Genomic DNA, 21,427 nt, shown 5'->3' on the forward strand with positions numbered 1-21,427 from the left:
AACCTATATGTTAAATGCCAAAGAATTGTTTTAAACAGTATGTGAGATATGTCTCAGCTGTATAACAGTGGCACCGGGGCTGCTCCTCTGCTGTGTGCTCAGGGAACTGAGGAACCAGCTCCTGCAGAACTTAACTGGCTTAGTGTTCACAGTAAGGAGCATTATGTTAATTAAATATTCTGCATCTTTGTGTATTAAAAGCTCACTGATCACTAATCCTTTAGAAGTAACTATTACACTGTGCATATTGTACTTTACCCTCATGTATTGCAAGGGAGTTTAATTGATTTGGGATTACAGTGTGTAAGGATGTGCTATACTGGAGTAATGCTGCTGTTGGATGCAGAGGAAAGGCGCTTCTCACAAGTACAATGATGAACCCATCTTAAAGGAAGACTTTGAAGAAGTATATTTTTGTCAGATTTACATTTGTTGCATTTACTGACCAAACTTCCTGCTTCTTTTTCAGCTAACTGCTTTCCGTGAATGCAGACACAGTCAAGGTGATAATTTTCTTCCCGTTACAGCAAGACTGAAACATATCCCAAAATATATTAAAAATATATATTTTCCTGAGAGATTGTGCTATATATATCAGAGGTTTACATTTTTGCTGCAATATAAATTACTAATCTCTGAGGGTTTTCCTGTATTCTCCCAAGTGACTGATCAGTTGAGGAATGGTTGGTAAATAGTCAAAGGATATGTTAGGTAACCTTTTAAGCTCTGTTCCACAAAAGCTTTCTTGGCAAGACACATACACTACATTTCATAAAAGGATTGAGAGGAATGAGTATTGCAATGGAAGAAACTGACTTTTCAGCTCTGGTAAAGATGCCACCAGCATGTCTGCACGTAGAACCGGAGGAGGATCCACCACAGTGATATAGACTGCATCTGTGAGAAGTGACCATTAAACTGTGTAAATATATTGTACTGTAATACTGCAAGAGGGGTTTAAAAATCTTTCCACTTTATTTTTTTATGCTTATTAATCAGATACCGTTACTTATTGCAGTTGCAACTATGCACTTGTATAAAGCCATAATGTTGAAGTTTATATCATTCATACACATCTATCAGAAGCTGCATGTCAGTGTTCAGCAGCTAGTATAGGTTTGAAGTATATACTAGTTTCAGCTACATCATCATGGGCAGTCCCCTTGTACCTGTCTAATTGCCTTAATTTAAATTTTTTTCAAGTTTTTTTTTGCCCATTCTTTCTATTTAAGGAAAAAGAAAGTTTACCAGCTCTTAGGATGCAGTTTTGCTTTGTGGCAGAAAAAATAGTGCACTATTTTTACACCTATTAAGTATATCAGTGTCAACCTATTTTGAATGTATATCAACTGGTTTTAAGGGTGGAGAAGTGTTGGTTACAGAAACAATGTCTGAGAGCATGGGATTTACCAGACCATTTGCTTGTACATGTAACTGCTCATCCAGCCCTTTTTACAAACCTCAGTACTCCTTATTGACTTATATTAACCCTCATTAAGTGCTATGAAACTTCATTTTGCCTTGTTTTTGCATACTCTCCTAGATGTGTTTTTTTTTTTTTATTTCTGGAAAATAAAAGAATCTGTGACTATTTTTACATTTCACAACACAATATCTGAGGACTGTCACAAACTTTAAGAAAAGTGAAACATACTGTAGATGTATTTTAAAGTTTTAATCTGGTTCTCTAGCACATAGCTGTAGGCATAGATAAAAAATTCAGTAGTGTGTTTTGAGAACTGATAGCTGGGAAGAAAGGGCCTCAGAGGCACTTATTCTGACTTTTTTTAACTTGGAGTTGTACAAAAAATATAATATATATGGGCTCATTCATGATGTGTTCATAATTATCCCAGAAAATGCATGTTTTATACAACTACAGTATGTGATGTTAAACATATTGACAGTAAAAAATGTAGTCTCCTATTTGGTCTCTTTATATATATATATAAATATATATATATATTTAGAATATATATATATATATAATATTGTGTGGGAGTGCAGTAATTTAAAATATGATCTAACACTTCAATGAAGGAGGACATTTCACTTTAAAATTTTGTTTGTTTGTTTTTGTTTTTTAAAGAGTGTTGAAATGTTTGGAAGGATAGGACCATGTTTTATTTAACACTATCATGAAAGGTGGACTTGGAAACACTGAAATACTGAAAATTAATAAATATATTTACATTTTGTAACCTCTACTACAGTTCAGCTTAACAAAGCAAGAATGTATTCAGTCTTCTATTTATGTGCTCACAAAGTAAAATGTTGTTTGTGAGTTCTTAAATTCAAAACTAAAACTTTCATATCATTTCTGTTAGGTATTATAACCCAGAGTACAGCTATGGTGGTTTTTCCCTGCTTATTTTGATTTACAGAAGTACGGTATATTTTTAGATAATGCAGATTTGCATAGAGTACAACATTAAAAATGTATACAGTAAAACTGTTTCCATTCACTGAATGCATAAATATTTTATATATATATATAAAAAATGTTACATTGTGGGAAGTTCTATCCTTTTCTGAATTGGAGAATATTATATATATATATATTTTTAAATAAACTATTTGAGTAAGGTAAAATAGTTCCTGAACTTGAGAAGCTGGTAATTAATTGAAATATTTAAATATAAAGATAACTACTGCAGCAGATATGGGAAGGGCAAGGGCTGCTTCAGAGGCAGCCCAGCAAAGGCTGTGTGTTTGGAGAAAGAGCAGACTCCAGGGGAGCTGTTTGGCAGCTCCTCCACTGCTGGGGCTGGATCCTTTGCACTTTCTTTCCCTGGCTTGCTCTCATTTACTGTGAATCCACGGGGCCCTGCTGAGCCTGACATTTTAGGAGATGTACTATATGATAGTATTGCTAGTCCCAGTGTCTGAATTCCACGCTTGTACAAACAGTCCTTAGCTGTACGGACAGCAGGCTGTGCTGAGACGGAGTCAGGGAGCAGCTCGGGCCTCAGGGAGCACTGGGCTCCTGTGCTCTGCCCTCTGCCCAGAGCAGAGCTAACTTAGCACAGCTTCCTCAAGGCCTCTGGGCTGAGGTGCACACACCTCACTTCGTACCCAGCACACAAAAAGAAGGCAGAGCTGCTCTTCTGTTCTTCTCCCTTATCCTGCTGTGAAACGCAAACACCTCTTTAATGCTAGTTCCTGGAGTTTGTGTTGTTTCCTTATTGTCTAGTGGTGACCTTTTAATATTTTTAAGAGAAGGGCATATTCATGAACTAAGGAGTATTTGTCGTGAAAGTCACTGATGTTTTAACATTTTCTTTTTGTTACAGGCTTGTCCTAAGCAAACAGGACATTTTTATGGCCTGAATGACTCACCTATAGAAAATTCTCTCGTTGCAAGTCCTTTTGTCTCACAAGCATAAACAAGTGGTATAGCCAAGCTGCAGATTAATCTTCTGGAAAACCAGGAGTCAGACTTGGAGCCAGAAGCTCAAGGCACTTGTACCGAAATTGCTCCTTAGTTCCCAGTCCCAAGAGCTCACCAGAACAGAAGGACAGGCAGACCCCACTGAAGTTACCTTGTCAGGTGTCAGAAAGACCTTTCTGCAATGAGATTTTCACTTCTGTCCTAGTTGTGTGCTCCAATTCCCTACCTCTTGTGGTCCCTGCCAAAGTGCAGCTCCTCCAGCACTGCCAGCAACCCAGCACCAAGTCTGCTTTTAACTAGAAGAAAACTGTGGTGGTTCTTGTGCTTCTGAGCATGGCTGATGCTGTAACCAAAAACATGACACAGAAGCACAGTAGGATGTAGGACTTTGAAACATGCAAGAGGCTCAAGGATCTTAGCAGTGACAGGGGCCAAATTTAAAACATCACTGAAATTTCGCTTACTTTCTCTTACTGCCTCTTGAAAACACTGAAACTCCTACATTTTGACAGGCATTCAGTGGCTCTCTGAAGGCACCAAGGCCAGGAAAGCTGCCACTGAAATTATGGGCTTTTTCTCTTTAGTTTCTTTTTTGTTTCTAATGTCAAGTGATCATTACAAATTTGAGCCTTTCTGTTTGGAATCTTACAATGTATTCATTTCCCATCAAGCTTTGAGAGAATCATCCTTAAAAGAGAATTATTTCTTTTGATCCCAAGTGCCTTTACCCATCCTGTGCTTGTGAGGTTGTATATGGGATGCTGCTGTGAAAAGGGGGAGCTTATATGAAAGCAAACTTCTTACCTGCATTGCTCGTACAAACCCTTAATCATCTCCTTATTCTGTTTTTGAGGCAGAAGAACAAGGTCCAGTTCAGTGAACTGGAGTATTTCAGTCTCCTCCACATTCCTGGATAGTTTGCCTTGACATTCATGTTAAAATAATGATTAATTTATTTTTTTCATGTAATCATAGATACATCAAGTTGGAAGGGACCTATAAGGATCATCAAGTCCAACTCTCTGCTCCTCCCACAACTACCTAAAACTAAACCATATGACTAAAAGCATGATCTAGACACTCCTTGACCTCTGACAGGCTTGGTGCCTTTTTCAGTGCATTACAGTTTTTTACAAATGATCATCTCTGCACATAGTACACTTTAAATTGAAAACATTATTTCTTATTTTTTAAGATAATCTTCTGAATCATTTAGGGTTCTATCAGAATCCCAAGAATCATAGAGTTTGCCTGCTGCTTTGAAGTACCCCTCATGAGGGTGGGAAGGATTCTTCTTTCTAATCTCCATAAAAGATATTGATGGAGGGGTTCTGAAAATACAATTTGTGTTCAATGTTGAAGTTGCCTAAAAATTGGACAGGTGTACATACTCAGACATTCTCATCTGAGAAATTGGACAAGTCTACTGCAATGTGTGTGGCAGAGAAGAACACTCAAAACGCATCCAGCCTAGTTCTCCCCAGAAACTATTGCAGTGAATGGAAAAGCTGTAGCTGTAGAAACATAGCTCTTAAGAAGTGGGGATGTAGAGAAAATAATGTATTGGCACAGGGATGCTAATTACCAGGTCTTATTAATGAAAATTGGGATGTGGATCTTTGCCACTTTGTAGGCAGGAAGCAGTGTTTTCTAAAGGTAAGAAAGCCACATTACTACTTGATAGTGCAAGGGTGAAGCTTGATTTGACTGCAGCTGCTTTTGCTCCAATAATCTTGTAGAAGCTGCAAGATTAAAGTGACCTTTCAAAATGAAAGTCATGGTGAAAGGTCACGAAATTTACATTATAAGTGTATGTAGTCTTGATACCTTAAAGATCTCTGGAAAAACACATCATCACCCTGAAAAGAAAGGGCAGAGAGTCCAATAATGTCATGTCCCTGCAGCCCTTACTTGTTGGAGGAGCTGCACAGAAATGTTTCCACAGCCAAGACAACTGCATGGGATCCTTCAGTCTTACCACCTCATTTTAAGGTTGAGGGCTCCAGTGTTTGTTCAGAGATGTGTGCCTGCTTCTATGCTTCTATGCATACTGTCTCTGTGGGCCTCATGTCATGTAGTTCTTGTCATTTGTCATTACTGTTTGGGGTGCTTTTTGCAATAGCCCAGGATGCTCTTGCACCACTTGGTAAGCATGGCTATCCAGCGATAAGCACACCAGGCTTGTGAGATCACAGCCAGTCCTCCTGTCCTTTGCATCACCAACTGCTTAGACTTTGGGCACTGAATTGTCTTCAATAAGTGCTACTTTTTATAAACAAGTGAACTGATAGAAACTTGTTTTGGATCTGAGATATTAAATCCCTTTATCTTTTTAACACTGAAGGAGCTGCATACTCCACCTGAGGTCTGAGCCCTGTTTCATACTGGCTCGCCTTGCACTGTCTCTGACAACAACTCTTCCATTTTCTGGTAGGCTCTTGGAGCAGGTCTTGCAGTTGGGTGCAGGTCTGGCTGCAGCTTCAGGACTTGAATCTGCCTGCTGGCCCCATGGTCTCATGTGTCTGTGTGATGTTTTCCAGCATATTACAATCCCTGTGTCCTGGGGGCCTGCTGAGACTCAGTAGGATCTGCGTAGCCTTTAGTCCAATCTGGAGCCATGGGGAGAGGCTCCCCTGCAAGCTCTGTTCTGAGCTACAGCAATGGGAGTTGTATTACTGGAACGGTGGGCATTTGTGCAAACTAAAAAAAAACAACACGGCTGAGAGAGGAAAATACCCATGAGCTCAGAGAGTCCATGAAGACTGTAAGTTGTGCTGACAGTGCATTTCATGGGGGAAAAAAAAAACCCTTACAAAATAAGTCAGACTCTTGAAAGACCACTGTACAGGATCTGTATATAGTCAGCTGTTCAAAGGTGAAAGAACTTCTCTCCAGTTATTTATTATTTAAAATATGCTTTATCAAAGCTCAATTCATGCTTCATTAAGATTTACCTGACAGAGGCAACAGTGAGGCATAGGATGTGTGTTACTCCATTTATGATTTTCATATAGTATGAGTCTTGGTATTGCTGGCCAAAGCCTTTGCATACCAAAGCAGATATCTTGTACATTCCAGAGCAGGCATATACACAGATGACTTGCAATTATAATAAGGTAGTAAGTAGAATTGATTTTCAGCATGGAGCCTTGTTACTACACAGTTTGAATCAGAACGATCATGAGCCAGCTTAACTTGTCACGTTTTAGACTGGTGCAGGTTCTGTCCTTTACATCATTTTCCAGAATACCTGACAGATAAAACAAGGTATCTGCCCTCTTAAAGCTCCCTCCCTGTGAGTCAGTGATACCACATAATGCACGGAGGTACCTGTTTAGGCTTCTGACAATTTAAGAAAGTTTTAAGATGAAATAATGAAACAAAACAGGGTATGAACAAAATTTTGACAATTATTTAAACTGTTCTTCAGGTATCCCAAATTAAATTTCATCAAAACTGTGATGTAAAAATCTCTTACTTTACCCCTGGCCCAAAGATTGATTTTTTTTCCAAGACAGAGATGGTTGCCCCAAACTACTGCCAATGTAGAATGGAATAGCTGGCACTTTTAACTTGAAAATGACTGTATGTCTGTCTTGCCACTAGGCAGGAAACACCTGAGGTCCATCAGGACTCAGGTCTGTGAGGCTTGCAAGGTCTTGTAATTGGATCCATCACAAGTGATGATCTGTCTGATTCTTACAGTGATGTTCACTGTGGCTCCCAGGCACCTGTTTGACCTCAACAGTTGTCATCACCGAGAACTCTGAAGTGTCCTGGAGAACCCTGGCTCAAAATCCAGCAAATTAAATTTAGTACAAACCAAGAACTTTAGAACATCCTATTTTAAGATTTTTTTTTTCAGTTTCCTCACCTTCAAAAGTGAGACATCCTTAGACCATTATTAGTGATGACAGTGACATTTCATGTTCTGCTTCATACATAAATATGAATTTCAAGTATGGAAGAATTTGGAAGAGAGTGGAAAAACCAGCCTTAAGAGAATTTGGAGGGAAGTCATTATTATTTATCATCAGGGAAAATACATGGCTGGGAAACTACCTCATATCAGTTATCTCCACTTCTGTGCAGTTTTTCATTTATAATAGTTCCTTGTGTGGACTCAGCTGTTTTTTCCTTTTTTTATTTTCCCCCTATTACATATATCACTAAGTGGATGATTGTTTGGTGGAGGAAGAGTAATTTTACCACATTTAAAGAAGTGAGTGAAGGTGTTCTATAAGATTGGGGCCATTCAGCTGATTCTGAATTACTTTCTCCAGAGTTAAACTGCACTAAAATCCAGCTCTCAACCTGCAGTGGCTGGGGGCTGTCACTGCCTCCCCAGCCCACTCGTTTCTCTTGTGTTTCAGTAGATCAGCTGAGCAGAGCCAGGCTGGGGAGCAGCCACGTGCACGGTGTAAGGCAGACAGAGGCTCGGGGCTCGGGCAGGGACAGGGGCTGCTGAGCAGTCCAAGCAATCACATCTCTTGCTGGATTGCAGCAGCACAAGGAAAGACCTGTGTCTGCTTCGCACAAGGATGCCCAGTGCTAAGGGAGGCCCAGAGGGAGGGGAGAGGATGCGGTTGCATTTGTGTTCAGTGTTCTGTTCACTGAGGACAGTCCAGAAAAAATAAACTATACACCTCTTCCCCTGTCCACATCCATGTCCAGACCTGCAGCCTGCTGTCTCTGGGCTCACATCCTTATTCTTTCGATAGTAAATCTCATGGTAAATGTTTTCTCTCTCATACAGCTGAAGTGAGGTTCTAGCTTACCTGCTGCCAAATCCAGTCACAGTTTGTCACAGCCACTGCTGGAGGTACTTGGGGTTATTTAGTGGACTGTACTGGAACTCAGAGCTTGTCTTCTCACAGACAAGAAGACTCAAAGTTTTTGAAAGCCCCGGCAAGACACACCCTTTGTCAGCCAGGGCAGGACAGGTTGTGTTACCTTGTGAGCATGTTGTGAACTGGTACAATTAGACACCAAGTGTGTAATTCCACACCTGTACAGCATCTGTGAATGGAGCTGGATTACTTCCAGCCCTGTGGACGAGAGCTGCTTACTTGCTTACACCTTCTGCCATAAATCCAAGATGCTTTCCCTGCTTGCTTTTGCCCTGCTGCTGCATTACACAGCCAATGACCTCCCTGTTTCCACCCTGATACTGGTGAATGACAAGTTTAACAAGATTTATCCTGCCTATGTATTTGTCTAAAGCTGTTGCCTTTAATCCAGCCACCGAGAAGATTATTCTTTACCTACTGGAAAACACAGTGTCTGCGCTTTCGTGGGGCTTGCCTGGAATTTGAATGTGCCTCTGTTTATGAAAGTTGCTCTCTGGGAGAGGAAAAAGTGTGTACAACGATTTACTGCTAGTTTCTGATTTGTTCCATATCTCTTGCAGCTTGAATGAGAACTCATGGTCCAGCTTTCCAAGTCCACAAAATTACTTTACCTTAAGTTCATTAATTACCCAGCTTTATTTGTTTTCCTCAGTCTTTTTTTCCCACAGGTTTCTTGGGTGATTTATTCAAAATGCATTAAGTAACCTATTAAGAACTGTTCTTAAATGCATTTTCAGTATTTTATGATAAAAAACCATCTTGAGGTGCTGATTCTCAAACCAAAAATGGAGCAGCTTCATCTTGCTACAGCATCACTCAGGAGTGTGAAAGATGTCAATAACAGAGAGGGTTTGAATTCCATACAAATCTTTCTCTATCAAGAAAAGGCTTTAATTAAAAAGCAAGTGTGTTTTTTTCATTTTAAGATGCTGGAGTTCTTTATCATTTGGCAGGTCAGTATTCAGCCTGATGCTTCAAGTGTTAAGATGAAAGCTGCCCATTTATGACCTGTAATGAATATTTCATTTTCTCTCCATATATGGAGAGAACAATAAACAATAAAAACTCAAAAGCAATGAAAATTAACTGTAAGAATGACACTATCAATCTTGAAAAATAGCATTTATTAGTATCACCTGGAAAATGTATCACATGCCACTTGCCACCATTTAGACCACTTCAGATACTTTACACAGATTTAGTAAAATCAGAATGTTTACAATTAATCTTTCAACCAACATTGAAAGATTTGACTTTTTATTGGAGCAGTAAAGAAAAGCTCATCTTTGACTTGCTCTCAATGACATGGGATACATGAAATCAATGCCCACAGACACATCTCTTTCCAGCCCTTCCCACTAAAATTTAGAGTACGAAGCAGCTGTTTTCTGATGGTGAATGCTCCAATTGCTGCGTCCTCACTGGCAGAAACATCTGCTTTTGCAGATCCCTTTGCTCCACAGCAGTCATACAATTTAGAATGTTACAAAGAAAACCTGCCTCAAATGAAGTCAATGTAGTCTTCCCATAGTTTTCAAGGGTATTGGGATCAAGGGTGCCTAGGTTTTTACATGCCAATCAACAGAATACCATAAGACCTCTTGGAATGTTGTATCTTTTAATTTGGGGAATGTAATGATAAATGAAGGCAAGCTGTATGATTACTAATGTAACTTTTGGTTGTGAAGGCAGTACTTTCAAAACCAAAATCCTCTGTTAATAGTTGTCAAGAATATCCTTTCCCCTTTTTTACTCTAAGTACTACAAATTTATTAGAATTTCTGAAGTAAAAGTTTAAGTGAAGTCTATGTTCTTCAACACACTTAGCACTGACAGGCCAAAAATTCATGAACCACAGAGCAGTATCCCCAAAACCTGACAACCGCAGGAGATCAGTCTGCTGAGATGCATCAAGGTGCACATGTCACTGTCAGTATGGATGGTGTTTGGGAATTCTGGATATCATTCCAGGAATGGCATTTTTAACTGTTGGCCACAGTTTCATTAATTCCCATACATTCCTGTCCCTGCTGTTCCCAAAATACTATGTTCAGTGAATGAGAGGTCAGGTTGAAAAATAATTTGTAGTTGAGTTTTTGCTCTCTTATCCAATAAAAACTGGGTATACTGAGGAAAGTGACTGTGGGTATCCTGTATCAGCTGTATAAATTGTACTATTTAAGTGTTGCATGTAAGTGCTACAATCCCAACTGGATTTGTGACTTAGCAATTAGAACCTTATTCTGGATTGGGCCTTGACTCAGATTTTCTTCATCCTAAAATACAGTTAATGTTGAACTAATTGAGTTGCTTGCAAGAAGACAAACTTCTGTTGTGGTTTTACAGTTTTGCAGCAGGACAAGTGGATGCAGTATGTTGGTGCAAAATTGATCATGTATAATTGAAGAAAATTGCTTTTATGTAACCAGAAAGTACTGAAGTGATACCAGAATATATATACATCTAACTATGAAATACTTTGTAGTAAAAAAATCCAGAGAAAATGTGATATCAGTGAAACTTGTCTGAAATGACCAATAAAAATATGCTGCTTAAATTAAGTATCTTATCAGAATTATTTCCAAGAGAAAGTAAGCATGAATGTGCTATACTGTAAGTCTGTAAGTAGTGTAAATACTATAAGTACGCTAAAAGGTAAATATTAGAGAAAGAGAGCTTCCTCAATCTTAGAAGAATTCTTAAATTCATTAGGCTTAATTATATTTTTATGGTAATGATATATGTGCTGATGAGTGTCGTCTAATCAGTCTTTTTAATCTTCCTGTAGTGCAGGATTGTGGCTGTGACCCAAATATTGAGAATGAGCATGAGTATGAAACGGATGAGAACTAAAAGAGAAAAAAAATATTGTAAGCATAAATCAAAAAATCAACCACTGTTACAAAACTGGTTTGTAAACTTTTGCTGGTGTACACACAGGGTGGTTCACATTTGGAAACTGTTTTCAGCCAATTAGTTTCAATTACCATGTTCAGGAATCCACACATTCTGAGCATGAATCCAAGCATTTAGCACTTGATCACTTTCAGAGATAGCTCAAAATTATACACTTCAGTACCTTTAATTCTTTTGTAACCTGGAGAATTGTACAAGCATGAGAAGCATCATATAAATTTATATGTACACTAAAAGTTAAATTCCGAGTCACAGCTCACATGTCCTTTATAGCTGCATGTGTTATTTATAATAAAGGAACTACTCTCTAATGCTATCTCTTAAGTTTAGACTTTGAGAAGACAGAAGATACTTGGATCCGTCAGACTTTAATGACAGAAAATCTGACAAAAAAGCAGTTTTTCAGTACCTGGGTTAAATCAGCTTTAAACCATAACAGCACTGTACCTCTACCTGTGAGAAGGTATTAAAGTATAGGATGTCTGATGTCTATTTGGTAGGTGGAATACTCACAGAAATGTATACAAAACTTTGTTTCAGAACTATGCGATATCTGACTCTTTCCTACGTGTCAATGTGTTCAGTGTTGCAACTTAATGGGAAACATTTTCCATTAGAGCAGCACAGCATCAGTGTTTGCTGCTGGCCCTTCCATGTGCCAAAGTGGATGGTGCTGTGTTTCAAACAGCAGCTTTACCCAGCACCAGTTTTGCTTTCCTGGTGTTTCCTCCCTCCCCATAGTGAACCCCTCCCTCCCCCTCAGTGTAAATGTGTAGCTGTGGGTGACGTAGACTCAGTACCTGACCCTGACCAAATCCCTGCATGAGCATTTTGCCAAATTTTGGTGACCAGTTAACTGCAGAGCCCCACAAACTCCTTACCTTGGCAAAGAAAAAGCAGCAAGCATGGGGGTGGAAATGTGGGCCAGAAATGGGACTTCCCTTTCCAGTGAAAGACCCACTTGAAATGCTTGCAAAGCTACAGCTTTATTGGGCTGCAGAGGCTGCTTAAAAATTTCAAAATCCATTCAAGTGATGTTTATGATGAAACAGTTTTGAACAAGAACAAGGAACCACCAGATGAAGTACAAACGGATTGTTACTGTTTCTTGCATCCACCAAGCCTTGATTTTGAACAATTTACTGAAAAATCTGTGACATTCCCTAGCTCTTGTGGTTTTCTCAGGACAGTAAGAAGCTGTTAAATAAATCTGTTTTATAATTTGTTGGAAATTATATATTTTAAGTCAGTTTTAAAAAATTTCTTACTAGCCTACCATTTTATTTTCAGCCTGTCATAAACCTTCTGAATGTTGGACCTAAAACTGTTCACATACTAGTTTTGGTTTTTAGTTTTCTAAAATAAATTTTTTATTCAAAAAGCTGTCAATAAGTGAAATTATCACTTGAAAATCTCATAAAATTACTACAGTTTTTTAAAACTTGTTTTTTAGTATATTTATTTATTTATTTATTAAAATAGTAAATATTTTAATACTTTATTTTGCTATTTTGTAGTGCTTTTTCCATTTGGAAAAAAAGGCCTTTTGGACCAGTTGCACCACATGACAAGCATAAGCAGTTTTCTGGCTTTTTTTTTTTTTATGTCTTCGCCTGATTTTTAATCCTGTGTAACTCCTGCCCTCACCATGCAGGAGTAAGCTATCACATTCATGGTTTGTTCTCGTGAGACTTTCTAAGTGTTTTGCAACACAACTAAAAACTACTGTGACAGCTGTTCCCTTGGAAAGGCAGAGAATTCCATACTTCACTCACCTGCAAAATCATTTGTAGTCAATAGAGTTGTAATAATTCTTGCTGTAGATTGAATGAATTCTGATTAGTGGAACACATAGGACACATTTATACTTCTAAAAAATTATGAAATATCTGTTTTTCAACAGAAGATCATCTTGCATGAAAATATATACTGTACACATTCCCACTTTTATTAGTATGTCCACTGTTCACTATTTTGGTTTCGGAGATCAAGTTCTCAAAACTGACTGACAATATATTAAGGGTCTTTTTTAATGAGAAAATCACAGATATAATTAGAATTTTACATCTATCACTCTAGATTGGATGTGGTCAGTTTACTGCTTTTCTTTCTGTTCAGCCCCTCTTTCAGGAGCTGACAATGAGCTACAGCCACAGTTGAGTTAGCATGACTTAACCATTGGGAATGTTCATGCCTTCAGGTTTTGCAAATACAAGGAATTCAGCTTCCCTTCCCACAAGGAACCTAAATGTTAATTATTTCACACTTGCAGCAGAGTGAAAGCATTTATAAAGTTTACTGTTGCTGTTCACCACAACTTGTAATTACTGACTTTTTTCATGTAGAAATAGATCCAGCATCACTGGATGATAAGTTTTATAGTGAGAATATTTTAAATGAGTTTTGTGAAGATGCAAAAGGCACTTCTGACAAACAGCTGTAGAACTGTTCATGCAGACCACTGGGGAAGAAATGTTATTACAAGTAGCCATAGAGTTAAAGGTATTCAGTTAAAGTGTGTATTTATTTGTAGACAACTTTTCAAAATTAGCATTGTCTGACTGTATACCTGAAATTTTAGCACCTTTTCATGCTGGACCACTAGTAACTTTATTAAATCATAGAACATGGAAAAATTTTCCTCATAAAGACAGTTCAGTTTCAGTTATTTCAATTCCATTTCTCTTGGTCATATTCACATTTTAAGTCATTGGTTAAGTCATTCACACATTAAGTCATTTTATCACCGGTGTCAAAGATAAACTTGTTTTCAAGAGACTGTGTGTTTTCTGAGTCCCAGGTGTCAGCACTGAGGGAAACCAAGGCAAGATCTTCACCTAGTATGACTGAGTAAAGACCTATGAAAAAAGGAACTAGGAGAACTCAGTACTTCACACCAAGTTGTCTGTAGCTTACCTGCAGAGGCGTATACAGACATGCCCCAGGTCAGGGCGCTTGCTTGTCCGGCATCTTTGGTCTCCCAGAGATGCTGCAGCTGAACCAGCTTACTGGCTGCACTGATGAGCGTGCACAGATTCTGAAAAGCAGGTGAAAAAGAGAGAGAACCTCTGCCTCTGCCATGGTATTATCTGAATAGGAGTAGCTTTTCCATTTAGAATAAAAAAAAAAAAAGACACTTTTCCAGTATTTGGCAACCCAAGTGCTTTGGCTTCTTAGTAAGGAACAGTGAAGCAAAAACTAGGAGTTGCCAGAAACAAGGACTCATTTCTGAGGTCCTGCCCAGCAAGAAGCTCAAAGAGTATAGTTGCTACTGTTGCTGACAAATGCTTGACAGAGGCAAATGCAGTAAGAAGGAAAGAAACAAAAAGAGCTTCTCAACCTGCTCCATAAAATGTTTATAGAAGTCACCTAAATGAGACTGACCTAGTCTAAACAGCAAGGTTGATTCAGACCATCTGTTACCATTACGTCTGGCACACCAAACCATAAAGGAATGAGAAAACTGACAAGAATGTGTGGAAAATTAGTCCAGTTGGAGGGAAAAAATAGTAACAGGAATGCACTATTCACTCAGTCCCCCTTTTAAAGGGGATTTTGCAAAGGCAGCAGGTAGAGAGGACTCCACATGGGCCTTTGTGCCATGCCTGGATTTCTGCTGCAAGTAAGGATCAGCATAGGGCTTGGAAGCTTTTCTCCCCATCTGTATCATCTTTTGCATAAGCAAGATCCTATTCATCTCAATTACTTTTTTTCTTTCTCTCTCCTGCTAAGAAAAGACCATCTTTAACCTTTGTAGGCGTTATCAGATTATATTTTTCTTGCAAAATTGTATGACTAAAGGGGAAAAAAGAAATATGTCACAATCCCCGTTTCAAATGCTTTGATGCTTTATTCTCTTCCTCTTGTGTTAAAGGTTTATTGGTTGGGATTATGACGTTAGGACTAAAGTAGCAGTAGAATTTCAACATTTGAAGTATTTGCTAGTTTTAATTAAGGCACCACCAAGTAACAACTTATCTCAGAACATGCCCTTTTTTCCCCCATAGAGTCTCTATTTTCAGTGCTATTTTCCAGCTACTTGCAAAAGAAAGAACCTGTATCTGAAAACTGGTGGGTTATTCTGAAAGCTAACCAAAATTACAAATTCTTCCAAGGATATATATATAGGAGAGAGTCCACTAATAAATACTTCCAGAAAAAAAAAGTCATTTCATGTGAAGATCTAATTTCAGATAATCATGTAGCACTTACCATGGCCAGGTCTATTATCCACTTCTGCAGTGTTATCATATACCAGCCCACCCAATATCTTACATTACATTAAGTTTCATAGCACTTAAATTATAGGATACAAAGTTCTCAAAACTGCCTGAGGAATAATATTCTTTTAAACATCTGGAAATAATCTTATTGAAACTTTTTAACAGACTATACAATCGAGATAAAACATATTCAGAACTGGTTGAAACGCTACGTGTTCCTATTTTTCAGACTGTCTTTGGTCAAATAGTGTCTGGAGTTTCTCAAAACCTGCTCCAAAGCACAAGATTTGAGATTTAAACCCAAGTCCTATTTAGAGAAAACCCAAACAGTGCTGTCTTTATTGTAAGTACAACCTGCAAGGGTAGGAATTAAAAAAAAAAAAAAATTTAAAAAAAATCAGATATTTCTATTCTGCATCCCTGTAGAAAAGATGTAAATTAAGAATTTAGTTTACTCTTTATCAGTTGGGAGCCTTCTAAAGCAGAGCAAACATATAAAGCTTACTTCCTGCAGAGGTTTTACTGTGCTCCCAGAAATCAGCACGGGAATGTGGAATACCTGTTGAGAGGTGCCTGAGAATGATTTACAATAGTAGCACACAATGATGACACAGCTGCTATGCAAAGAACTACCAAACAAGCCACATAAACCAAACCTCCCAGATTTCAAAGGATACACGAGTGCATAGAAACAAGCTCGTCTCACTTTTCCACTGAAATGCATAATACAGCTAAGGAGAATGACATCTGCAATAAACAAAAGATGGCTCGTCACAGAAAGGACTGAAGGGGCCCAAACACGATCCCAGACAGTTCCACTGGGCACGAGGTCTGCGGAAACTCCTTTCTTACAGCTTTTGTCTCTCAAATGTGATTGATGATCAAAATACTGCAATCTCCAAAACTAAGGTTTTTCTTAGAGTCTAAGTGTTTAGTATGTTTCTCTCCCATGTGGAGAAACCAGACAAAAGGATGAGTTTACACTGTGACTCTGTGTAATAATTAGGTTTTTCTCCTCTACCTGACCATCTCTTTCAATGGCATTTAAAAGGATTCAGTTTTATATGAGAAGTTAATTCCCTCTTTCCCCCAACTCCAGCATCACTGCAGTGGAGCACTGTACCTACATGCAGAGACTTGGAGTGCTGAATGAGCCCCATTTCGTTTCCAAAACATGGCTTACAAAAATTACCTTGTGCAATGACGACAGGAAACTCCAGGTATGTCTCCAGGGGGTAACCATAATAGATCTGGTACCTCAGAAACACAAGGAGGCTGAACAGAGAGATACAAAACATGACTGCACAGAGGGACACAAATGCCTTCACAACTTTTATACTGTTTTGGTGGTGCCAAAAGGCTCCAGATAGGTGTAGCCCTTGCTGTCAAACTGATAAACAACAGGCACACAGAGCAAGCCTGATCATTCTGTAATCTATTTCTGTTACCCTCACTGCCCACACTTCTCATCAAGGTCTTTATGTCGCAGTCTGTAGGGCATAATTTTATTTATTATAATTGCTGAGAAAGAAATGAAGGCTTCCAGATCTAGGAGATACCTCCTCTCTGCAAGAGCCTTGGCACCTCCAGGATAACTCTGATTTCTTTACATCTGTAGTTCAATTTGTACATTAAGAAAGTGTTATAAGGGTAGAAAATGTCTTCCAAGCTGTCTAGACTACACTGTTATGAGATTACTCAGTGTAGCTCTACTGATCAGGCTGTCTGTTTCTAAGTGCACCAAACAATGGCAATTTTCCTTCCTGCCATTCCACAATACAGTACCTAAAAGGAACTGAACTTTTATGTTTTTTGTACTTCCAGTTCTCCTGCAAGTCCATGGGGTTAGATAGAAAATTCAAAGCTGTACAGAAAACAGAAAGGACTCAGAGTAGTTTTACATAAGAAAAAATATTATGGTTTCTGGTGTAGAAAAATGGCAGAAGGAACAGCCTGCCTTGTAAGAAACTGGCTTTTACAGTTTTCAGAATTTAAATATCTGGACTTCCTAGGAATGCTATTTGATGTAGAGTCAATTTTCTCTGTCACCCCTCACACCTGGTCACTCTGTGTTGATTTCACAGAACCAGCCCAGCTTGTAGTGGTAGTCACACAGCTCCCTGAAACTGGATTCAAAATATTTAAAGGTAGGAGGATAAACAGTCTACTAAATACAATAAATGTTTCAAAGACCAGAACCTGTAATTGTGTGGGTACCGTGGTTCTCATACAGGTGCTGAAGAGACATTTTCAGCTTCTCCATGCTCATCTCAAACATTACTTACAAACACTTTTTAATGCGCTCCAACGCACACAAATGATTGAAGTGTTGTCACCGCTTTTTGGCTCATCTCTGCTGGAGCTCCAGTTTGCTTCATTTACTCTGAGGTGTGTTAAGGGTAAACAGCAGAAACACGGGTTCAGTGCTGCAGAGAGAGGCGGGCGGGGAGCGGCCACGGCGGAACCTGAGGGATTCCGCACAGCTCCACTGAGAGGTGTCTGTAAACGGAGCTGTGGTACTGCCTGGAGACATGGCACGGGCACCCTCAGACACACCACGCCGTTTTTGTGAGGGGATTTTTCTGGATGAAACCCCCTTTCCTAGCAGCCGGCCCGGCTGGATGTTCTGCCCGCCTCAAGCCCCCGGTTGGGACAAGGCAGGGCTCTTCCAGGTGCTTTCTCTCGCTTGTACCCACACCTGAACGTGCACACACCGAGCTTATTTGTTTGTCGTTTCATACAATCCTCTTTAAGCAAGATTTAATAAGCCTAGCCCATGTAAGCTCATTACAGGCTCACAAGTCTTTGGAGTTTGACACGGCTTGTAATTTTCTTAAGGAATTATTTAAGTCTTACTGATTCGGGTGAGGGAAGCCTGTCTGACGAGTACAGCTACCTGCACCACAGGGCACACGGGCCACTGAATAACCTAAACACAGGCTTACACCCTCTGCAGCTGCTGTATGCAGCGACATGAGTGGTCCGGGATGGTTTGGAGCAAGTCAAAAAAGCCGAGTTTCCCTTTAAATGAAAAAGCGGAATCACTAAAACAGGAAGTTCCTTCCCGAAAGGCTCTGTGGGCTCAGCTGGGCTCCGAGCGGAGCGATGTGGCACCGCGGGAGCGTGGAGTGCTCGCTGCCCCCAGGCCGCCCCTCAGCGCGCCCTCACGCCCGAGCTGAGCCGCGGAGGAAAGAATGAGTCTCCGGCTGCCGCAGCAGCCCCGGGGCCCCGCAGTCCCGGCCGAGGGGACCCGCGGCTCCAGCCGCTGCTCCCGCCGCAGTCCCCGTGTGCCCCCGCCGCCTTACCCGGCCAGCTCCAGGAGGAGGCTGCTCACGCTGAGTCCCCACGCCGAGCCGGCCCTCAGCACCGCCACCAGCTGCGGCAGCTTGATCACGGCGCACACGGCCCAGGTTGTCAGGTGCACCAGGTCCAGCAGCCCCGGCGCCATCCCGCTGCTGCGGCCCGGGATGGGGATCCGCAGAGCGGCGGGCAGGGTGCGGTGGGATCGGCGCTGCCCTCACGGAGCGCCCGGGGCGCCCGCACTGCCCGGGACACGAGGAGGGGAGAGCCAGGCCCGGCGGAGCACCCGCGGCCCCGGCGGGAGGGGCAGCGCCGCGGTCACCCCCGGCCCGTGGGGCTGAGCACCGCGGTGACCCTGGGACCGCTAGTTGAGGTCTCCCTACCTCTGATTCCCTCGGGGACCGGGCCGAGAACCGCTCCGCTCCAGGTTCGGAGCAATGGTCCTGGAATGAGTTCGTTACCATAAACAGCATCCCCGAACAGCGATGATGTGATGCTGTGCCGGCCATGGGCCGTGTTCAGCCCGGAGCAGTGCAGGTCAGCCCCGGCCTTGGAGCTGTAGGCTGCAGCTCAGTTTTCTCCCCCAAAGTAGAGTCCCCACTGCTCCAGCGCCTGTCGTTTTCAGGTCACTCTCTCTGGACTGCTGTGGAACTAATTCCTGCAGCAGGGATCACAGGGGTCTGACAGCAGCACTTTATTTTTACAAGAAAAATGTGCAGCAAAATTAAAAATTCCTAAATGCTGAACTTGTCAGATGATACCAAAATTGGCGGAAATAAACTTTTTAACACAATTTGAAGTATTAGAAAGCAGGCATTCTTTACTTGTGGAGGACACAGTGGGTTTATTCTATGTCTGGAGTGAGACTTTACAGCAGGGTTTTTGTTCATTATAACTATACATATTCATTAAAACATGCTTCTCATTTAATATATAAATATCACTTTACTAGAACTAACATGCATGCATTCATCTCTTACTGGAAGTTTATGGTTCTGGAGGTTTCTTAAGAGGGGTCTTTGGTGATTGTATTCACTGAATGCTTTGATATTGAAGGTGACTTTCCCTTGAAGTTTTTCTTTGTGTATGCACTGTTGTTTCTTGTTATATAAAATTTGCTAAAAACCCCCTGTAGGCCTCCTTATCTGTTTCTCCACAGCTGTGTTTATCATCCTGTGTGCATATCTTTACATTCTTTTTTTTTTTTTGACAGTTAGTCTTTCAGCAACATCAGGGGAGCTGAAAATTGTTACTCTTTAAGTTATTTATCGCAGGTTATTGGAGATGGAGTAGCTTCTCCAAAACATACACCTACCCACCACACACAGTTACATACAAAACCAGTAAAGTTTTTGCACTTCTCAGTTTGTCAGAACTAAATAAAGGTTTTCCTAGGACCACACATTTGTACTGATTATGCATGCTCTGAATCTTGGCTGTTTTGTGCCTGCATATGGCCAGGACTGCTCTGACTGTCAAATCTACACCATTAATTCGGAGTTTTAACTAGAATGTAATTGCTTTAACATGAGAGGTTATTTGCAGGCATAGCATTTCTTCTTTTTCATTTTAATTTTAATGAAAGTTGTATTTTACTATGGCAAATAGTTCTTAAAATGGCTTAAAATGGGTATATTGCATTAATTCCACATACCCTTGGTGGTATTTTAAAACTGTATTTCTAGGTCTGAATTTGTAAATCACGTTGCCCTTCGGTAATTCAGTCATAAAAGGAAGCAGGTATGTAGAAGTACATAAAATCTCAAAACTCAGAAATAAATAGCCCCCAATACAAAATTCCTATGTAGAAACTGTGTTTCTGTCAATAAAATTCAAAGTAATCAAGCTTTTTAAAGACAATAAGCTAAAAGAAAAAAAATTTTGAGTTTGATTTTCTTGATAAACTGAATTGTTGACTTTGTGGGAGCATTATGTACTTGAAAAAAGTTGATAAATTGTCATACACGATGAAGTTATTTAAGGTTAGGTCTGAGGTGTAAGATTGTGTCTGTCATTTCAGATGATCTGAAAATAACAGAGAAATGTCTAAGATAGAAGTTGCATATTTGCACTGCTGTGTGGATGCTGATCCAAAAAACCTATAAAATTGTCAGTAATGTGTACTGCCTTGTACCTTTGTAGAGTAATCAAGAAGCTGAACTACAAACCATTAAGCAGGTCCAGGAGCCCATTTTATTCAACCGTTTTTATATTTAAGAAGATATTAAGTATTTTGCTTTAGTCAGCATTTTACCTTTTTAAAATCACATCCTGCTTTGCATTTTAAGCAATCAGATAACCAGGATGATTGACCATCTCCCCTGCCCTGTCTGTGTAATGGCCCAGCTCTGCATCTGTTCACTGCCTATGTGAGCAGCAGCTTAGGGAAGAAACAGATGTCCCAGTGCTGGGCAGCCCTGTCCAAGGTCAGGAAGAAAAATTTAATCTGTGAGCAGTATGAGAAATTCTTCCTAGTCTAAATTATTTAGTTGTACATCAAGTTTCAGTTTTGGTCAGTTGCAGCAGAATGCAGGACCCCTTCAAATTACAGTTCAGGAAATGAATTCACAGCATCTGAGTCTCCAGTGCAGATTGTGAGTTCTGCAGCAGATGGGCAGTGGTTTAACATTGCTGCACCTCAAATGGGAATGTGCATGTTGATTCCTATTGAAAAAAACACAAAGAAGGAAAATAATCTTCCAATAGTAACTAATGACAAAAAGCCAAAACATTTTTTTCCATGTAAT

General features: G+C 40.1%; 2 protein-coding genes across 5 annotated transcripts in view; one reads left to right on the forward strand and one right to left on the reverse strand.

The window, feature by feature from the left end:
* Positions 1–10,802, forward strand: part of ROCK2 (Rho associated coiled-coil containing protein kinase 2) — a 104,307-nt gene extending 93,505 nt beyond the window's left edge. For all 4 annotated transcript variants that reach the window (XM_054514381.1, XM_054514378.1, XM_054514379.1 and 1 more), the window contains one exon: positions 470–10,802. Coding sequence is in view for 1 of the 4 variants with exons in the window: in XM_054514379.1 (XP_054370354.1) it covers positions 470–473 (4 nt within the window). In the remaining 3 variants the exon portion in view is untranslated. The remainder of the gene's footprint in view (positions 1–469) is intronic.
* Positions 9,349–18,828, reverse strand: SLC66A3 (solute carrier family 66 member 3). The gene is made up of 7 exons (XM_036380563.1): positions 18,686–18,828; positions 16,573–16,655; positions 16,058–16,127; positions 15,370–15,427; positions 14,074–14,194; positions 12,933–12,974; positions 9,349–11,090 (listed from the first exon to the last, which is right to left on the reverse strand). Exons 1-7 carry the CDS (start codon positions 18,826–18,828, stop codon positions 11,002–11,004), a joined length of 606 nt encoding a protein of 201 aa, XP_036236456.1. The 3' UTR covers positions 9,349–11,001.
* Positions 18,829–21,427: the final 2,599 nt, after the last annotated feature.

Source organism: Molothrus ater, chromosome 3 (genome assembly GCF_012460135.2).
Source record: "Molothrus ater isolate BHLD 08-10-18 breed brown headed cowbird chromosome 3, BPBGC_Mater_1.1, whole genome shotgun sequence".
Lineage (NCBI taxonomy): Eukaryota > Metazoa > Chordata > Aves > Passeriformes > Icteridae > Molothrus > Molothrus ater.

Coding starts and splice junctions, on each gene's coding strand:
- SLC66A3 (XM_036380563.1), bottom strand. CDS start 18,828: ATGGCGCCGGGGCTGCTGGACCTGGTGCACCTGACAACCTGGGCCGTG. Junction 15,428..16,057: donor GCTTGTTTCTATGCACTCGT/GTATCCTTTGAA, acceptor ATGTAATGTAAG/ATATTGGGTGGGCTGGTATA. Junction 12,975..14,073: donor GTCTGTATACGCCTCTGCAG/GTAAGCTACAGA, acceptor TTCAATCTACAG/CAAGAATTATTACAACTCTA.